General features: G+C 38.6%; 1 protein-coding gene across 5 annotated transcripts in view; it reads right to left on the reverse strand.

Moving 5' to 3' along the window:
* The window catches only part of LOC124116188 (nephrin-like), a 275,714-nt gene that overhangs the window by 76,210 nt on the left and 179,124 nt on the right, over nucleotides 1-20,380 (reverse strand). Inside the window, exon 1 of one of the 5 annotated variants that reach the window (XM_046477438.2) lies at nucleotides 8,800-10,396. The exons of 3 other annotated variants lie outside the window; for them this stretch is intronic. In XM_046477438.2, coding sequence (XP_046333394.1) covers nucleotides 8,800-8,860 — 61 coding nt within the window. In that variant the 5' untranslated portion in view covers nucleotides 8,861-10,396. Of the gene's footprint in view, nucleotides 1-6,988; nucleotides 7,140-8,799; nucleotides 10,397-20,380 lie in introns of those variants that run through there. One more of the 5 variants, XM_046477439.2, reaches the window with a different exon arrangement.

The following is a 20,380-nucleotide window of genomic DNA, read 5'->3' on the forward strand; positions in this document are numbered from 1 at the left end:
CCAGGGAAGAACTGGTCCCCAGTAGCCAGAGCCTGTATTAAGCGTCAGGGTCTGAGGACAGATTAAATGTCATTGTGCCCAAATGGCATTTTCAGTCACTAAACATATATAGCAGACTGGATTACTTACAGGTTGCAGTGAGCTGGAATACTGCCGACAGTGGAGGCATTCAACAACAGTCACTCACAGCCGCAACAATCCATCAAACAACTGATGCACTGCAATTGACCAACAGTCATATATCGATGACAATACCAGTTGTCGACATTGCTTCTATGCTAATACACTATCAATAGTTTGACAGCTGTAACACCTCCAGTAAATAATATACCGTTTGTTTAACCAAAATGTACATGGTTTGAAGCTAAATAGGTACAGATTCAAAATCCATTCATTCAATCTGTGGATTACAGGAAATGACAGACTATTTAGGCCTTGACTCCCATGTTGTCTAAGTCAGGACATATCTGTTGTTGGAAGGTAAATAAAGTCATCCTGCCACTGCAATATGACGATTATAACAATGATTAAAGCTATTGCACTACTTCAATTGCAACAATGATTACAGCTATAACACTACTTCAATTACAACAATGATTACAGCTATTGCACTACTTCAATTATAACATTGATTACAGCAATTGCACTACTTCAATTATAACAATGATTACAGCTATTGCACTACTTCAATTATAACATTGATTACAGCTATTGCACTACTTCAATTATAACATTGATTACAGCTATTGCACTACTTCAGTTATAACAATGATTACAGCTATTGCACTACTTCGATGATAACAATGATTACAGCTATTGCACTACTTCAATGATAACATTGATTACAGCTATTGCCCTACTTCAATGATAACATTGATTACAGCTATTGCACTACTTCAATTATAACATTGATTACAGCTATTGCACTACTTCAATTATAACAATGATTACAGCTATTGCACTACTTCGATGATAACAATGATTACAGCTATTGCCCTACTTCATTTATAACATTGATTACAGCTATTGCACTACTTCAGTTATAACATTGATTACAGCTATTGCACTACTTCAGTTATAACAATGATTACAGCTATTGCACTACTTCAGTTATAACATTGATTACAGCTATTGCATTACTTCAATTATAACATTGATTACAGCTATTGCACTACTTCGATGATAACAATGATTACAGCTATTGCATTACTTCAATTATAACATTGATTACAGCTATTGCACTACTTCAATTATAACAAGTATTTGTCACAGAGTGACGAAATATCCCCCGCCATATACACCATAGTACCAAATATGAAGACAATCCAGCGATTAGTTCTTGAGATATTGTGGCAACACCGTTTTCCAACTCCAAAAACAGATTTGCCTGCTGTGACCTTGAAAATGGGGTCAAGGTCACCAAATCTGACAGGTGTATGCGGTGTCTGTATATACACTATAGTTCCAAATATGAAGACAATCCAGCGATTAGTTCTTGAGATATCGCGGCAACACCGTTTTCTAACTCCAAAAGCAGATTTGCCTGCTGTGACCTTGAAAATGGGGTCAAGGTCACCAAAACCGACTGGTGTCTGCGGTGTCTGTATATACACCATAGTTCCAAATATGAAGACAATCGAGAGGTTTAGTTCTTGAGATATCGCGGCAACACCGTTTTCCAACTCTAAAAGCAGATTTGCCTGCTGTGACCTTGAAAATGGGATCAAGGTCACCAAAACCGACTGGTGTCTGCGGAGTCTGTATATACACTATAGTTCCAAATATGAAGACAATCCAGTGTTTAGTTCTTGAGATATCGCGGCAACACCGTTTTCCAACTCCAAAAGCAGATTTGCCTGCTGTGACCTTGAAAATGGGGTCAAGGTCACCAAAACCGACTGGTGTCTGCGGTGTCTGTATATACACCATAGTTCCAAATATGAAGACAATCCAGTGTTTAGTTCTTGAGATATCGCGGCAACACCTTTTTCCAACTCTAAAAGCAGATTTGTCTGCTGTGACCTTGAAAATGGGATCAAGGTCACCAAAACCGACTGGTGTCTGCGGAGTCTGTATATACACCATAGTTCCAAATATGAAGACAATCCAGTGTTTAGTTCTTGAGATATCGCGGCAACACCGTTTTCCAACTCTAAAAGCAGATTTGTCTGCTGTGACCTTGAAAATGGGATCAAGGTCACCAAAACCGACTGGTGTCTGCGGAGTCTGTATATACACCATAGTTCCAAATATGAAGACAATCCAGTGTTTAGTTCTTGAGATATCGCGGCAACAAACAGGTGGGACGTACGGACGTACGGACGGACGTACGGACGGTCGTGAATACTATATCCCCCGCTTCGCGCTTTCGCGCGGCGGGGGATAACAATGATTACAGCTATTGCACTACTTCGATGATAACATTGATTACAGCTATTGCACTACTCTACTAAGTCTATAGTTTTACCCATGTTTCAATTTCAAGTAGTTACATTACCATTCAGGAGAAAAACTTTAATCATTTAAGTAATAGTTTGAAAACTGAGAACTGAAGAGCCCCATGTGGAAATTTCACTTGCCATCTTTACAAGCATCCCTGCCACGTTGTCAGTTAAGCTCTGTTAGCCCCAGACAATCAATCCTTCACTGCACTGACATGTACAAGGCTCAATCAGAGGAAATTTGGGTATAGTGTTTCCTGGCTTCTCCTTCCTATGTCCACACACATACACACTTTGAACTAAAGATTGATCCTCTAAGTCTATCCATTCTCTATCCATCACATTCTCATCCTGTCCATTCTTATCCTTCTATTGCCACGTTAAAGCCATATGAAATCTGTTGTGGCAGATATACAAGGCTCATTATTCTCTGGCGTTGATGTCTTGAATTACTTCACTATAGTTCATCAGTTCTCCTGAACCAGACCATCAGTTTGCAACATATTTATTCACATTAGTTCACATTATTTACCAAACAATCAGTTCACATTATTCACCAGACCATTAGTTCACATTGTTCACCAGACAATCAGTACATATTCACCAGACAACCAGTTCACATCATTCACTAGACAATCCGTTCACATTATTCACCAGACCATCAGTTCACATTATTAACCAAACAATCAGTTCACATTATTCACCAGACCATTAGTTCACATTATTCACCAGACAATCAGTTCACATTATTCACCAGACCATCAGTTCACATTGTTCACTAGACAATCTGTTTGATTATTCACCAGACCATCAGTTCACATTATTCACCAGACCATCAGTTCACATTATTCACCAGACCATTAGTTCACATTAATCACAAGACAACCAATTCTACATTCACCAGACAACCAGTTCTCATTATTCACCAGACCATCAGTTCACATTATTCACCAGACCATCAGTTCACATTATTCACCAGACCATCAGTTCACATTATTCACCAGACCATTAGTTCACATTAATCACAAGACAACCAGTTCACATTATTCACTAGACAATCCGTTCACATTATTTACCAGACAACCAGTTCACATTATTCCCCAGACAACCAGTTCACATTATTCACCAGACCATCAGTTCACATTATTCACCAGACCATTAGTTCACATTAATCATAAGACAACCAATTCTACATTCCCCAGACAACCAGTTCACATTATTCCCCAGACAATCAGTTCACATTATTCCCCAGACAACCAGTTCACATTATTCCCCAGACAATCAGTTCACATTATTCCCCAGACAATCAGTTCACATTATTCACCAGACAACCAGTTCACATTATTCATCAGACCTTGAGGTGAATGAACAGGAGATAACAAACTTGGTCAATGAACATGTAAAACTTGCTATAAAACTTCACTAGACATGATGATTTACCATTTCAATAGTATTTACTTTCTGCAAGGTATTGTTTTAGATGCAGAAGTTAAGTTTTTTTCATGTAAACTACGCCTGAAAAAGCAATAAGCTGTACACACATTTTCTTCCAGATCTACCAGTGATTCCATCAACAAATATTCAGTAAAATGATTGGAAGAAATTTTGTCTAAAACTATCAACAATAACATTGTCTTATTGTAGTTGCAGCCTTTACTATATTAATTCAAAATAATTTAACCATGAGGAAAGCACTTTTGTTTTGTTTCAGTTTAAATCATAAATTTTGATTGCGGAAACAATATGTTGACATAACAGTCAAACTACAACAAGTATGAGTTAAAGTATGGCATTGATGATATAAATCTCCATTTTATGTCATCCTTTAAGGCGCCACTGCAATAATCTGATTGGTGCTGCTGTAAATAAAGTGGTTTGTCCAAATTAATGCAAACAATATTGAATGAAATTTTAAAGAAAGTTAATAAAATACATAAGTCCAGATATACAATGAAGAATGTTTATACCCAGATAGTTAGTGGTGACTTTTGGGGATAATCTCATTATTGCGATTGTATTGCAATAGGACTCCACATTATTGCAACAGTATTGTGATGGTATCATAGCCACTTTAGAAATAACTAGGGCTGATGTATGGGCACATAACTCATATTGCAATAAAACGTATTGGGGCCCAAGTTATATATATTTGTACTGTTCAAATGGTACTCCTTCATTCAATAATCCAGCCTTCAGATTGTGAGATGGGAAGAAGGGTTACACAAGGCTACCTGTGATGTCATCAATATTGAATGTTATGTAGACAGGATGAAGCGTGTACTGTTTACATGGCATAGATAGGAACTCAGTCCATACAAATGCCCCAAGATAGTGGGTATAATTTATATAATTGTGTATTAATTCTTCTGTGACAGTATTGGAAAATATCAATATGATATTGTGTACCGTATTTTCTTGAGTATAGTGCGCACCCATGTATAATGCGCACCCCCCTCTAGCGGGTTCAATATTTTGGAAAAAAAGAAATTTGAATATTATGCGCAGAAAAATTTTACACCGTACCCTTTCAGCGAAGTCCGGCAGACGAACGGGTGCTGAGAAACTTCGTCAGTACAAATTCGAAATTTGAGATAAAAAATCACCAGACATGTTTATTTACCGTTTAAATAGTATTTATTGTTCTGCTAGGCATTGTTTTATATTTAGGGATTAAGATTACCTTGCGTATTTTCTCGTAAACTTAGCTGGAAACAGCAATCAGCTGTACACACGTTTTCTTGGAATCGACCGGTGATTCGGTCAAGACACACCCAATGATATAACTTTATAAGATTTTTAATGCAAGGATCGGCAACAATTGTATCTGAAACTATTTTATTTATCAGGAATAATATATTCCATTATTTTCTTAATTATATGCAATCTTTAATAAACATATTTAAAATAATAATAACCCTAAGCGAAGCAGCTGTTCGCTATTCCCGGGTATTATTTTTTACATGGAACATGTCTGACCAGTCATCGTCAAGGCTCACACGCACGTGATCACGTGATCGCGAGAATTTCATGTTGACATAGAATTGTCAAACAAAAACAAATATGACTTTTAACGAGTCAAAGTATGTCATTTATGATATATGTATCCATTCTCTGTCATTCAGCTTTTCTTTATTTCCTTGATTTGATTACCTGCCACCTACCAATACCCCCCAAGCCAACCCCCATCCCCACCCCACCCCACCCCACCCCATCACTGTCACACCAAATCAGCCACTTACTGTACATGATTGTAAAATAAATCTCATTTTCTGGATCAGTGCAACAGAATGTATATTTCAATGTCAGTATGTTCCCTGGAGGAGTGAAGAGAGGCCACATTATGGTGCAACTTGTGGAAGATACATCTGGTGACAAGCCCAACATGACATGTAGGTCTGGCACCAATCTAGCATGCACATGTGAAACAAGACATCTGAGCCCTTGCACTCTCCCTGAGATCATCCCACCAATACACATACTTGTAGCATTTTAATCACGACGACTCACGTTTCAAAACAGGATATCCCCCTGGACCCTTCTCAATGTGCCCTGTGATGGGCAGCACATAGCTTACTGAAGTCCTCAAGTCAATACATTGTCAATTATGTTTGCTGTCACCCAGTCACTTGACTTAAAAGGTTTGGTGACTAATGACTGTTTACTTGGGTTGCCTCCCCTCTCCAACTCCTGGACGACAGAGTTACGTAGATCACTGGCATGCCTCAGGATTTATGGCAGTCAGAAATAGTACAAGGACATCTCATGTTCTGGTACTAGCCATGCGGAAAGGAAAATCATACCACAATCACCATGAAAACCATCATATAGAATACGTCCATTGTGGGACCAATCACCACTAATTGTACCTGCCTATTTTGCTCATATAATCATCATCATCATCATCATCATCATCATAAGGAACATGTCCACTATGGAACCAATCACCACTAATTGCATCATCATCATCATCATATAGAACATGTCCATTGTGGGACCAATCACCACTAATTGTACCTGCCTATTTTGCTCATATCATCATCATCATCATAAGGAACATGTCCATTATGGAACCAATCACCACTAATTGTACCTGCCTATTTTGCTCATATCATCATCATCATCATCATCATCATCATGAATGCTGACCACAAACTATATTGCTGATCATCTGAGGGGCAGGAGTAGTCTACTGGTTGAAGCATCTGAGTATCCCTGCCCACTCCCTTCCTCGGATGTGGCAGTCATATATACTGTGTGTATAGGTCTGGTTAAAGGATTGGATGAACTGTACTTGACACATTTGATTTGCCGATGTCTCAATCAACACACTACACTGCGCAGAGCAGGGTCTGATGTGCTGTCTCGTGGAAGCAGCTCCTCTATACATCCAAATGACATGATAAGTGCATAGTTAGATTTCTTCCCTGCTTCTAATAAGACTAGCATAATTTCTCTGCCCTAAGCAAAACTTACTCACAGAAACTAGTTGCTACATCATACATATATGAAACACATGGTCCACTGGATGACAAATGTAGGTTACGCACACAATATGATGGTATCTTGACAGAGTGGCATACAAACATTCTTGTGAGTGGCTCTGACATAGTAATACTCCACTTGTTGGGCGCTGGATGTTAGCCAAATTCAATATTTCCACCACCACTCAAATCTGACATGCTGGGAGACTGTGTCATCACGTCAGCCCTGCTTACCTCCCCTACACAAAGGCTGAGCTACAACAAATCTCATCTGTTAACCCCCACACAGCTACGTTAAGGTAGACAAGACTTGCTGGTTGAAAATGAGTCAATTCCCATTACATTACTAGGGAGATAGCATAACAAAAACAACAGTTCCTTGCTGACTACAGCTCTACTGACAGTACAGATAAGATTGTTTAGCTGACTTGTAAGATACTAAGATTATCCAGAAAGTCTAGCCCTACTCAAGTTTTACTTTGAGGCAGCATGTTATATCCAGTGGAAGAAATTGATTCCTAGGCTGACATTTAGTCCCAGCAATAAAGTGATCGTATTTAAAAATATATATCTACAAAATAAAAATAATAAAATCCAAATGGAGCCCAGAACATCCTCAATTTCAGAGTTGAGAAAGTCAAGACTAGCCAAATCATTCTAGACTTGAGTTGAACTCATTTTCAACATATTCTCTAGGGTCAGACTATCTAATTCCTTTAAGTCGCATGTCCTTGTGATGATGTATAGCAAAATGCACCTTCTAGATATTGGTAACTTCTACTTGTCCTATACAAACCTGAACAATTGAGAATTAAGTTCTGGCTAAAGAACAACAGTGCTGGTGAATCTAACACTGAATTCTCTATCCCATGAATACAAGTTCAATACAACATAGATTGTTCAGCTGTATCATTATGCCAAATAGTGAAGCCTAGTAAGCCACAGTACCCACCACCAAGGACCACCACCTACAACCAACTATTGGTCAGTTTAGTCAATAGAAAGAATGAAATATGAAACTTCCCCCTGCCCGAACAGGATCTTTGCCATGATCGTTACCACAACAAAGCAGATTGAGCTTCTCCGCTGCACTCAGACTCTTCCTAGTCAATGTAAACAGACTGCTCACCTCGGTGTACATGACCAGCAAGCAAACAGACCACATCCATGTACATGCATTCCACAAAGTGATCATAGCGTTCAAGTATTGTAAGTCAATGTTACAGAAATAGAATTATGATAGACTCTCTGTGAAACAGTGCTCAGACCAGAAAAGCCCTTGATGGAAGAACTACATTAACCGATATGCTTTCTTGCAGCTTACTGAAAGAACATGTTCTTCTAAATCTATCCCATAACTGGACGATTTATAAATAAATGGAAGTCTTGAAAACCTGTGTAGAGCTTAATGGAATCTCTGGTTGCTTCAAAATGTTCTTAAAAACCTGTATTTTGTTAAACCCATATTTCCTGATAAACTAAGTTCACTTACATCAACAAAAACTTACATCCGTAGAGATGAAAGACAAGTGTTATTTGAAAGTGCTTTGTCTCCATGTCTGCAATGTGCTGACATTATGGCCCAGGACATAATGAGTGGTCTACTGGGAGAGAGATACAGTGATGACATTCCCAGTCAAACAGTCCTTGTTCCACTCATATCCGCAAACATATGCTTTAATGCCTTCACAAGCAATTTAATACATTATATAAGAACTACTGCAGCATTAGAACAATAATATTATCAGACATGTAAACATGATTTTTTTTAGCTCAATAACACACAACAGCAGTTTCTGACATTCATTCTATACTTCTCAATAACAATGTTGTATGCCATACATATATTTCCTGATAAAAGAAGATTTGATACTTACCAGAATAAACAAACAAGATTAATCCTGTTATTGTAATATCCAGAATGTTCAAAGTTGCCATGATATATGTGCTTGTCTGCTTCAGTTGTTAGTATCCAATCTCTTCTTATTAAGCAAGTTCTCACTTTCCCACTGTCCTAACCATACTCCATTCACAGAAGAGTAGACAGTGCTTAAACTCCTTCCAAAGTTTGGGTGTGCAGAAATATGAAATTACAATTATGAGAAGAAGAAAACCTGACACATAAACTCAAAGGCAAAACAGGATAAACACAGCCAACTGGCAAATTATCAACAACAAAATTCTGCCAAATTTAATATTTGTTACAAGTTTGCCTCAAATACATGTGAGAGTATGTTAGGCTGCTGTGAAAATTTGCACTGATCAAATCAGAAAAGTTTTCTTCTCAAAACGTCCAAATTGCGTGGGGGACAGATGTCAGTGTAAAAACTTGATCAGCCAGACTAGTTTTACGATATTTAGTTTTGTATCGTCGTGTGTCTAATCCCTTGAGCTTTTGTAATCCAAATGGAACGATGTCCAAGTTGACTGAATTTTTTTTAAAGAAACCCCCTTAACAGATTCTCATGACAGGCGTTATTAGAAACTGGCGCGAAGAACCTACAGTTAGGAACATGGAAGAGCTCTCCACTATTTCTATAAGGATCAATATCTTTTCACTTCTCTGCAGTCGCAAACTGAAGGGAGAAAGACCGGTGCGCATCAATACGTTGCAACCTCATCGACACAACATTAAAAGTCCTGATTCCTCATGTGAAAAACCTTGTGAGTACTCACACACACACAGACATTAAAAACTCCTGTTTTTCCATGGTAGATCCTGTTTTTGAAGCAACAACTTTCATCAAAAGTTAAACACTGAATGCATGACAGTTAATTCACTCCAATGAAACTGGAATTCCAAATGATTTTTAAACCAAACATAGATTTCCCTTAAAGTTTATGTAACACTCTTTGACACGGCAACTATAGATTACTAGTCACATTGAAACCCAGGGACACCTTTCCTTGTAAAAAGTCTTCTAAATTCACTTCCTGAGAATTACTCACATTTTCACATCTGGGAAGCAGGCGGAAACTCGGTTACAACATTCTCACCTTTGACCTCTCAAAGGACTGAATACCCAGACTGAATTATTCCTTACTATCACACATCAACGAAAATCTCAGTCAATTCTTTCACTTATTTCTTGTTACAAAAAGCCACTTAGCACGTCCAAGCTTTCAGTTGATGAAACAGACATGGGTTACACCTTGGCATGGGGGAGTGGCGAGGAGATAAATAATTCCTTCCAAAATGGAGAGCATGGAGGCCAAGTTCATCTTCTGACTCACAACAATGCACAACAACTTCCAAACTTCCCCAACAGTCTCTAAGATAGGTCCATCTTGTACAGGAATCCACAAGGGAAGTCAAATGTTGGACAGTTTGGGAGAGAGTTGTCCGAAACAACACAAAGAATGTTCCTCTCTCATGGCTGATGGAGGTAAAAACATTGCAGGCTCATGTTGCATGTTCCCTCTATCTCTTCCTCCGTCTAAGATTTCACCCAGCCTGCCTGGAACTGGAGTGAGTTATTTTTGGTGGCAACGGTGTGGAGGGGAGATCCTAGCCCTCACTGTAGACAAGCAGAGCTCTCCTCTCTCCTGCCTCCCTCCTGCCTCCCCAAGGGCTGTCTAGCTCACCACGAGTCATGGGGCTCCCTATGGCTGTCTCACTATTGGTACTTGGGACTCCCTAGGGCTTTGGTGTTATCATCCATGGCTCGTTTGCTGATTGTTATTGGTTCATCTTATGCTGGTGATTTTATTATTCACTACATCCCTGACTGTGCTACAACTGTTCTGGAAGGTGTTGTTAGCTAGTTTACCTTTGTAGCTTTCAATCAACCTTTAACATTTTCCACTTTAATGGCAACATTTCAATTAAAGAAAACTCTATGAAATATATGATGTATCATGATACTTTTTAAAAAGATATGTTTGCCAGTTCAAATCATTCTGTAAACAAAACATGTCTTATATTGATGCCTTCAAAAAATTTGGTCTAGAACAGCAAACGCTTTGACATCATGTATAAGTGTTAAATCTCCAGCAATCTTGTCCCAGAGAAATCTGCTAAGTACTGAGGCAGCCATGTAATAACCAATCCAACTTGTAGCGGAGCTAGTTGTGCGACTTGTGAAAGGGGTTAGACACTTGCACAGAAAGAATATGGCATTTGCAACCAGCAGGGACCATTGCCGAGCTTTCTACAATTACTTGGAATGGATTTTGAATATTGGAGATTGTCCATTAAGAGACACCGCTCCATTCAAGTTATTGATTATTATGTAATCTAATGAACTTACACAAGAAATGTGAAAATTGTTTTCCTTGTAATTAAATGAACCTTGGAAAAAGTTAACATTTAGCATTGCCTTGTCTTTTTTGTCGAAATTTAATATAAATCAATTTGAACAAAGATGTTTGAATTTGTCAGGTTTCTTTTCAAGCACGATTGACAAATAATCCTGTTGAGAAATCAAAGACTCATGAACAACTGATTCTGAAGGTCAACCAAATGAAAGCACAAGGTCATTCTATAAAAGTGACTCCTTTTTTAACATGTGATTCCAGAAAATGTTTTTTAGGCCTACTTGACATTTCAGTTAGCATGTATTTCTCCATGTGTGTAAAGCAGACTAGTTTAATTCAGATAAATTCAGTTAGGTCTTTAATCGATGAACAACCACTTCATATTTTGAAAAAAAGAACTGTGCATTTGCAAGAAAAATGCTTCCCTACATTGAGTATTGATTTATCATTTCAGAAATTTACATATTTTCTTAACTTGAATTCAGAAAATATTTCTCTCTTGAAATTTGTTTCATAAACACTTTCATCCTGCATAAGATATGTCTATAACATGGATACTTCCATTCACCTCAGGAATACCTATTTTATCTATGGTAGCTTGTCAATGTACTGTTACCCCTAGTGCCACAATGGACTTGCCCTTTCTTGTTCCTGTTAGGTGTGTATGAGCAATGAGAAGCATACTCAAACACAAGGTAATCACCACACAGGCGTGTGCGTGTATGTGTGTGCGTGTGTGCGTGTGTGCGTGTGTGTGTGTGTGTGTGAGAGTGTGAGTGTGAGAGGGTGTGTGGGGTCACAATTGCTAATGCGAATACTCCAAACATGTAAGTTGTTCCCAAAACAAAAGCAGATATTTACAAGGTTTTATCATTTTCACTCCTGAAAAACTTCCTTTACACCCCTACCCATACACCTTGATTCCATGTACAACCACCCAGTAGTATCTCACACATGCAAGTGTGCCCCTGCCCTGCAATCAATATCATTTTCAAAACCCACCCACACATACAGCACATCCAGCTACAATCTGCAGCCCCTCTGCTTGCCCTTCCTTCATCCCAGCTACTTTACATGTAAGCCAAGCAGACCTCACATCTGACAGCCTCACACTGAGCTTCCTACCTTGAGTGCTTGACATAACCAGTCTTCCAGTCCAACCTGGGCCAAGGAGCCTTTACGCTGCACCAGCAACTCTAACCTTTTCCCAATGACTCTAACCCTTCCCCAACAACTCTAACCCTTCCCTAATGACTCTAACCCTGCCCCAACTACTCTAACCCTTCAACAACTCTAACCCTTCCCCAACTACTCTAACCCTTCTCAAATAACTCTAACCCTTCCCCAACAACTCTAACCCTTCCCCAATAACTCTAACCATTCCCTAACAACCCTTCCCCAACAACTCTAACCCTTCTCAAATAACTCTAACCCTTCCCCAACAACTCTAACCCTTCCCCAATAACTCTAACCATTCCCTAACAACCCTTCCCCAACAACTCTAACCCGTAACCCTTACGCTGCACCAGCAACTCTAACCCTTCCCCAATGACTCTAATCCTTCAACAACTCTAACCCTTCCCTAACAACTCTAACCCTTCCCCAACTACTCTAATCCTTCAACAACTCTAACCCTTCCCCAACTACTCTAACCCTTCCCCAATGACTCTAACCCTGCCCCAACTACTCTAACCCTTCCCTAATGACTCTAACCCTTCCCCAACAACTCTAACCCTTCCCTAACAACTTTAACCCTTCCCCAACTACTCTAACCATTCTCCAACTACTCTAACCCTTCTCAAATAACTCTAACCCTTCCCCAACAACTCTAACCCTTCCCCAATAACTCTAACCATTCCCTAACAACCCTTCCCCAACAACTCTAACCCGTAACCCTTACGCTGCACCAGCAACTCTAACCTTTCCCCAATGACTCTAATCCTTCAACAACTCTAACCCTTCCCCAACAACTCTAACCCTTCCCTAACAACTCTAACCCTTCCCCAACAACTCCAACCCTTCCTTAACAACTCCAACCCTTCCCTAACAACTCTAACCCTTCCCCAACAACTCTAACCCTTCCCCAACAACTCTAACCCTTCTCCAATGACTCTAACCCTACACAACAACCCAAGCTGCCCGTGAGGGGCTAGAAGGTTAGCAGTCACATTACCATCTCATCCTAACGGGTACTCATTCACTGCTGGGTGAACAGAGGCACATTCCAAACAAAGCCACTTGCTTAAGAAGACACAACATGTGCTAAATGTGCTCAGTGTGGGCAGGACAGAAGACCGAGAAAACTCAGGAGACTCTCGCATGAGGTCACCCATCCAACTACTCTCGGTGACAGATGCTGCTGAACTTTACCTTATTTGTGTCTGCGCACTCTGCACAGGCTAACGTGCCACCACTAACCTCTAACCTGGTCCTACAATCAGGTCAAACATTTTCAGCACAGTTACCTATATATCCATATGTATACAATTCTCTTATCAAATACCAGTCAATAAACCAGAACATTTGTTTTTTAAGGATAGAGTTTATCCTTCTCACAGTTATCATACCTGTGTGGGTTGGCATAATAAGTTTAGACAAACATTCCTAAACCATACATCTTATACCAGAAAAGGACAAATGTAAAATGTAAAGAAGCTACAGCTAAATAACTCTTTCATCCTTCTAAGGCAATCATTCTTTCTCGTCACAGCTCTTGGTTAAGCTTAAGTACCAGATATGTCAAACAGGGGACAAAATGTTTCCACAAGCAGAATTCTTATGACATATCTCCATCTTCCTTATTACATTGTGTGCAACAAAACCTTCCATTCCATCAGATGGCAGACATTTTGATCGTCAATCAAACATCCCTGCACATTAATTCTATCTAATCCGCACCACATGCCTTAAATATACAAATCCTCCATACCCCAACTATAAATACCAAGTATAAACTGCCACATCAAACAGTGGGAGATCCATGAACCAGGATCAATTCCACAAACAATGTCAAAGCAAATCTTTCTATTAATATTTCCCTCAAGCATAAATGTATCTTCTGTCCTTCCACATAGGCCATAACCATTCATCACTCACATCTTCCCTTGGCTTTTATCACTGACTTGTATCAATTCATCACAGGAAATACTATTGTCTTTCTCAGCTAATATTCCATCATATATCCCACAATAGTAGTTATGCCATACTTGCTGCCCTATAAAACGATATTGGGTGAATCCCTTGCTTCACATCCCTGGTCTGACAGTACCAGTTTCAGCAGCCGATATCACCTATACATATGCATCAGACATCTTACACACATGAGAAACAATTGAAGCTGACATTATAGACAATAAGATGGTAACCAGTTCTGCAGTCTAATCTAAATCCTTTTATATTCTTTAGTCCAAAGCCAGGTTTTTTTCTTACCTGTTTAAACTCAATGGCCACATATAAATCTTATGTTCTGATCATTTTAAGTCTATGTAAGAATATGCTTGTTTGCACTAAGATCATGTTTTGCAAGTGGGTCCTGTACTTTAACACTTGAAATGATTGAATAAACCACATTTGCTTGTGCAAGTGATTAGCAGGGATTGAAGAAGAAATGATAGCCAGTGACCCCTGAAATAACAATGGCCGTCAATTGCTGAGCAATTCCTGAGTCTCCTGGTAATATATATATATATCTGGGCTCATGGTTTTTACGGTTGGCATCTAGAGTCTAAATCTACAGCTAAGTACATGACTGTCTACTTGAACTACTTGTCTGTGGACATCAATAGACCACACTTTTTAATGGTTTACATGATCTGATCCCACCAGTAAGGTTGGTTGAAATACAACTATATCGTGCAGCTCAGTACTATGTAGTTTTCAGTTGGCATGAAGTTGTTCTGGTCAGTAACTTTACTGAGACAAAATAAATGCTAATACTGTTTACTGTATGACTATTTTTACAATATCATGCATATCTATTGACATCTGAAAGGGTTTGCTTGACTAAGTGTCCAGAGAAAATACAGAATGCATTACTTACATGCATTATTTACTTAAAGTACTAGGTAAGTTAAGTTACTAGTGACTTATCTAGAAGGGTGCATGTAGTTGTATCTTTTAACTTTTCTAATCCATCAAAGAAAGAGCGGTCACAAATAAATGTATATGAACTGTTTTCATATTTTTCTTCTGATTGCTCCTTTTGGCACCAATCGGTCAGATCCATAAAAATTAAATCTTTTTCAAACATCAGCTTGTCAAGGAAAACCCAGTCAGGAAAATTCATCCTCAAACAATCTGCTCACTAGTAGTACATTTCTGGATTATGAAACACTCTGTCTCTCACTGCCCGCATAAGTGCCAAATGGTCTATGTAACCTAGGTGTTTCCCACTCTCCAAGATGGGTTGGGTACCCAGGGTGTCCAGGAGGACCACGTGGTCTATGTAACCTAGGTGTTTCCCCCTCTCCAAGATGGGTTGGGTACCCAGGGTGTCCAGGAGGACCACGTGGTCTATGTAACCTAGGTGTTTCCCACTCTCCAAGATGGGTTGGGTACCCAGGGTGTCCAGGACGACCACATGGTCTATGTAACCTAGGTGTTTCCCACTCTGCAAGATGGGTTGGGTACCCAGGGTGTCTAGGAGGACCACATGGTCTATGTAACCTAGGTGTTTCCCGCTCTCCAAGATGGGTTGGGTACCCAGGGTGTCCAGGAGGACCACATGGTCTATGTAACCTAGGTGTTTCCCACTCTCCAAGATGGGTTGGGTACCCAGGGTGTCTAGGAGGACCACATGGTCTATGTAACCTAGGTGTTTCCCGCTCTCCAAGATGGGTTGGTCCATGGCATCATAGCTCACTGAGCCGCATCCCCCAGATGGCATCACATTGGTGATATGCAGTCACAGAAGATTATTTCCTGTTGGTCCTTTCAGTTTGGATTCTTAAACAATTGTATATATTGTCAATTAATGCAACATTGTACAATAATAAAAAAAAACTGGTTTCAAGAAACTTTCCCAGTTACAATAGCTTTGTTTATTTTATTGTGTGTCAGTGGTGAAGGCAATGCTTAACTCTTTCAACACCAGTCAACCAGAAGTGTTTACTGCTGTGACACCGAGTTCCCAGAGACTCTTGTGTGATAGATGAAGCCAACATTTATCAAAGAAAATACCTGCTTGTAAAATATATTTGCTACTACATGTTATACACCATTTGAAAGGTCTGATCCAATGGTTTATAAATATGAAAGTTATGTTTTTCACATTATTTAAAAAAATGCATTTACAACTTAATTAAATTTGTTGTAAATAAAAAATGAACGCTAACACGTTGTTAACATCCAGATTAAGGACCAAGGAAGCGAAAACTTGACGATTTTCGGCAAATATATGATTTCATAATATCCACGTACCTATTTCTGTTTTATTTTCATTGTTTACGTAATTGGAAAATCATTTTAAAAAGAATTATAAATGGTTTCTGTCATCACCCATTTCCCGATAACAGCGACTGTCCGCTCAGTAAAATGAAGAAATACCCCCGTTTTCGAGGTTTCGTATGAATAACACGTTCGTCGAAGAATGGCATATGACACATCGCTGGAAAGCTTATTCCTTCATCTACACGCTCGTAACATCGACTGTTTTTTTTCCGTAGTTATAACAAGCAATTTCATTGGATTAAAATTGGTTTCTAATAACGCTTTCTTGCTGAAATCTGCTACAAGTTTCGTGATTGCTCAATTTGGAGCACATATGACCTAAGGCAGCCAATTAAATTACAGCTGTGATACCAAGCTCGTGTTCGATAAATTACAGAAGTTTGCGAAAGAATTTTGTTAAATCGTGTTATTCTGAACTTTTTGAGCTGGAAATCACGATATATATTAAAAATATGGAACTTCGTGAATGTATCGTGCTAGGTTACGAGCTGTGACAAAGATTTTTCATGCATATATTTTTGCATTAAACATCGTGTCCGAGCCGAGAATTCAAGGCGACGAAAGCCGAGATGTCATTTGACTTACATTACACGCGATCGCACGAAAAGATGGAAATAATAACTTAGATGTAAGTTTGATTACTTTTAGATATATTTTTGTTGATTTTATTTATTACTTTGTATAATATATTTAAAGATTTGTTTAAAACGTCTTTATTTTCCTCTTTGACATGTTCGATGTGGACCCGTTGTCGAAATGTGTGTCCGAGAATTTTATTTTCAATAACATCGCGAGAAATAGTGAATAATTTTTTAATTTAACGATAAAAAATGTTAAATTGAAATGGAATATGTATTTCAGACATTGTGAAATGTGATAGATTTAATAAATGAATGACATTACAGGTAGGTCCATAAAAATATATACTATTTTGACGTGACTACGGCTTGGCCGGATAACCGGCCTGCGGTGTCTTGGGACTCAATGCTTCTTGGCTGGATAACCGGCCTACGGTGTTGAAAGAGTTAATGTACTCACAACCAGGGGTCCGGAAAATTTAAAATCCCAATCGGACATTTGCATTTAGGCCACGCCCCCTTCAAATAGCGTATTTTAGTACGACTTTTCACACACATTACAAGTTTACGTATTCATAATATGATGAATTATGAATTGTTTCAATTTAAATTGTTTAATTTACCGGACAATTAATAACAAATAATATCATTTTAGATTTACATGGAAAAAATACGTTTGTTTCTGTTATAATAACGATCTGTTAACGTAGTGAACGGTCTAATTAATATTCATGAGTTATATTCATGAGTCTGCTCAAGTGTACGCGTTGTAACATTTGGATCGAGACTATTATCCCATATTTGGTTATCACGTGACCTCACGGGAAAAGGGTTTTTTTTAAACTAAAGATTTTTTTAAAAACAAGACAGATATTTTAATCACAAATTTATACTAAAATATCGTTGATAGCAATAGTTATTTGAATACTTTTTTCATCTGTACTTAATTATTGACCATAAAAAAATTGGATATCGATCGTCCGAGAAAGCAAAATGGCGGTCAATCAAGATTCAATATACGACTAGCTACTGAAAACCATAAAATCTGCAAATCCTCATTGTTTGGCAGATCCGCCCGACTGATCTGCATCGGTCGACTGGCTGTCGTCACGCTTTCGCTTCTTGTCTGAGGTTACGTATCGTAGCATTGTGAGGATAATGAGGTACATCGATGATGCAAGGTATTAATGTACAGTTGTAAACACCATTCACTCAAATTAACAAGATGTTCTCAGTAATTAATCCTCGATTAATCAGTGTCAACTCAGTTTATTGCCTATTACAGTGATTGACAGATTGGACTATCATGTAGGTACGATGTATTTACAGCAATCAAAACAAACAAAGCTTGTCAGTGTAGTTAATCTTCATTGTGTTGCAACTGCAGACAGAATCAGTCCTAACTGTTGATCATGTCCGGTCAAAATTTAAGAATGTCCGGACAATACTTTTTAAAATGTCCGGTAAGCAATATTTTAAAACGGACATTTGAGATTCCTAATCGGACATGTCCGGCGCATATGACGGTTTCCGGACCCCTGCTCACAACAGTAAATGAATGCTTATGATGATAACTTTTAATTAAACGTCTGAAGTCATATCATATTTTGTGTCTACTTTCTCCTTCATGCCACCTATTTCTTTCACTTATTACTACTTTCAGGACCTCTACAGTCTTGCCTTTGAAGCAATCAGCTATCTAATATCAAGGTAATCCATTTAATTACCAAAAGGCACTCATCACTGCAAATACAATGCATTAAAGCTGGTATTCCTCTGCCAAGTCTTATATATCCAGCACCTGCAGGACATGAATATCACCATTTAATCTCAACATATAGCAATATGTTGCTGCTGATGAGACTACATGTCCAATATGTTTATACTCTCCAATAACCTCTGGTGTTGCCATTGACTGGAGTGTATTAAATGTATTGATGATCCAACTACAATTTTGATTAAAGTGGGTTCGAGGTTATACCTTGACGAAAAATGCAATCTGCAAACCAACAAAGCCGGAGAAAATAAATATCCCAGAGGGACTGGAGCGGACCTTCCTGAACGGCCAGAGACTGGTCAGTGTAAGTGGGCGCGTCTGGCTAATGTCGTCATTCATCTTACATGAATTCCAAACATGATGACCTCAGGGATATATTCCTTCAACACCACCAACCTACCTTTCCCTGACTTCTGACCAGCACAACACACATTTCCCTCACTATTACAATACAAAAGAGGACATTCATGAACAAACATCCAGAGGGTCACATTCTCACACTCCCTCAAAGGCGGAAATCCTCAAATAAGTTGACAGTTCTCCATATGTACTTGAAATACATTTCTCTTTTTCTTTTATTAAAGTATTATCTTAAACTAGTAAACTAAACATTATGGTATCTTTAAATGGAAGGTGATGGGGTAGCACAATGGATAATATTGTCATGTAGACTGCCCACGTTCAATTGTCAAACTTTGAAATACATGGTGTCTTGGCTCCTGTCAGAATTATTCTGTAGATAAAATGGTTTCAAATACAATCCACTTCAGTCAGTGTCAAAAACTTTTGAATACACGAGCTTGAACTTTCATTTCGAGCAGATTTAATATTATTATATACCAGACCAAACAGCATTTTACTAGACAAGTGTCTAAATCACAGTCTGCCCTTCCTTCTTCCTTCATAAGGTAACACAAAGAATGAAGTGTAAAATTACACATACATTATGTGTTGTGGAGCGAAGATGAAGCTGAGCCTGGAGACGGTTGTGATGGAGCAGGAGGACGAGGGGCCTGGTCAGGTAATTGTGATAGAAGTCTGGCAGGATATTATCTGGATGTGGCTAATTGGAATTCACAACTGTATCAACATTACACTGTGTAATCTCCTGAATCCTGGATCCACTTGCTCAGCCAATCCCAGGGCAGTTGATTACACAGTCATTGCTTTGAAATAACCATGTCTGGTAATGAATTTTGCAAGAGTACAGCACTGATAATATGTGGAACATATGCATGCTATCTGTCACACTGCTAAAATATCTAATAATCAAAGAATGGAAGAGCTAAAATAGAAAATGTGTTACAAGCAGAATGATAAAAAAAATTAATTAGAAAGTTATTTTTTGGAAGAAAACTACATGATTATCTCCATTAAGATACACAACATCATGATAAC

The sequence above is a fragment of the Haliotis rufescens genome, unplaced genomic scaffold, assembly GCF_023055435.1.
Source record: "Haliotis rufescens isolate VD_foot unplaced genomic scaffold, xgHalRufe1.0.p SCAF_18, whole genome shotgun sequence".
Lineage (NCBI taxonomy): Eukaryota > Metazoa > Mollusca > Gastropoda > Lepetellida > Haliotidae > Haliotis > Haliotis rufescens.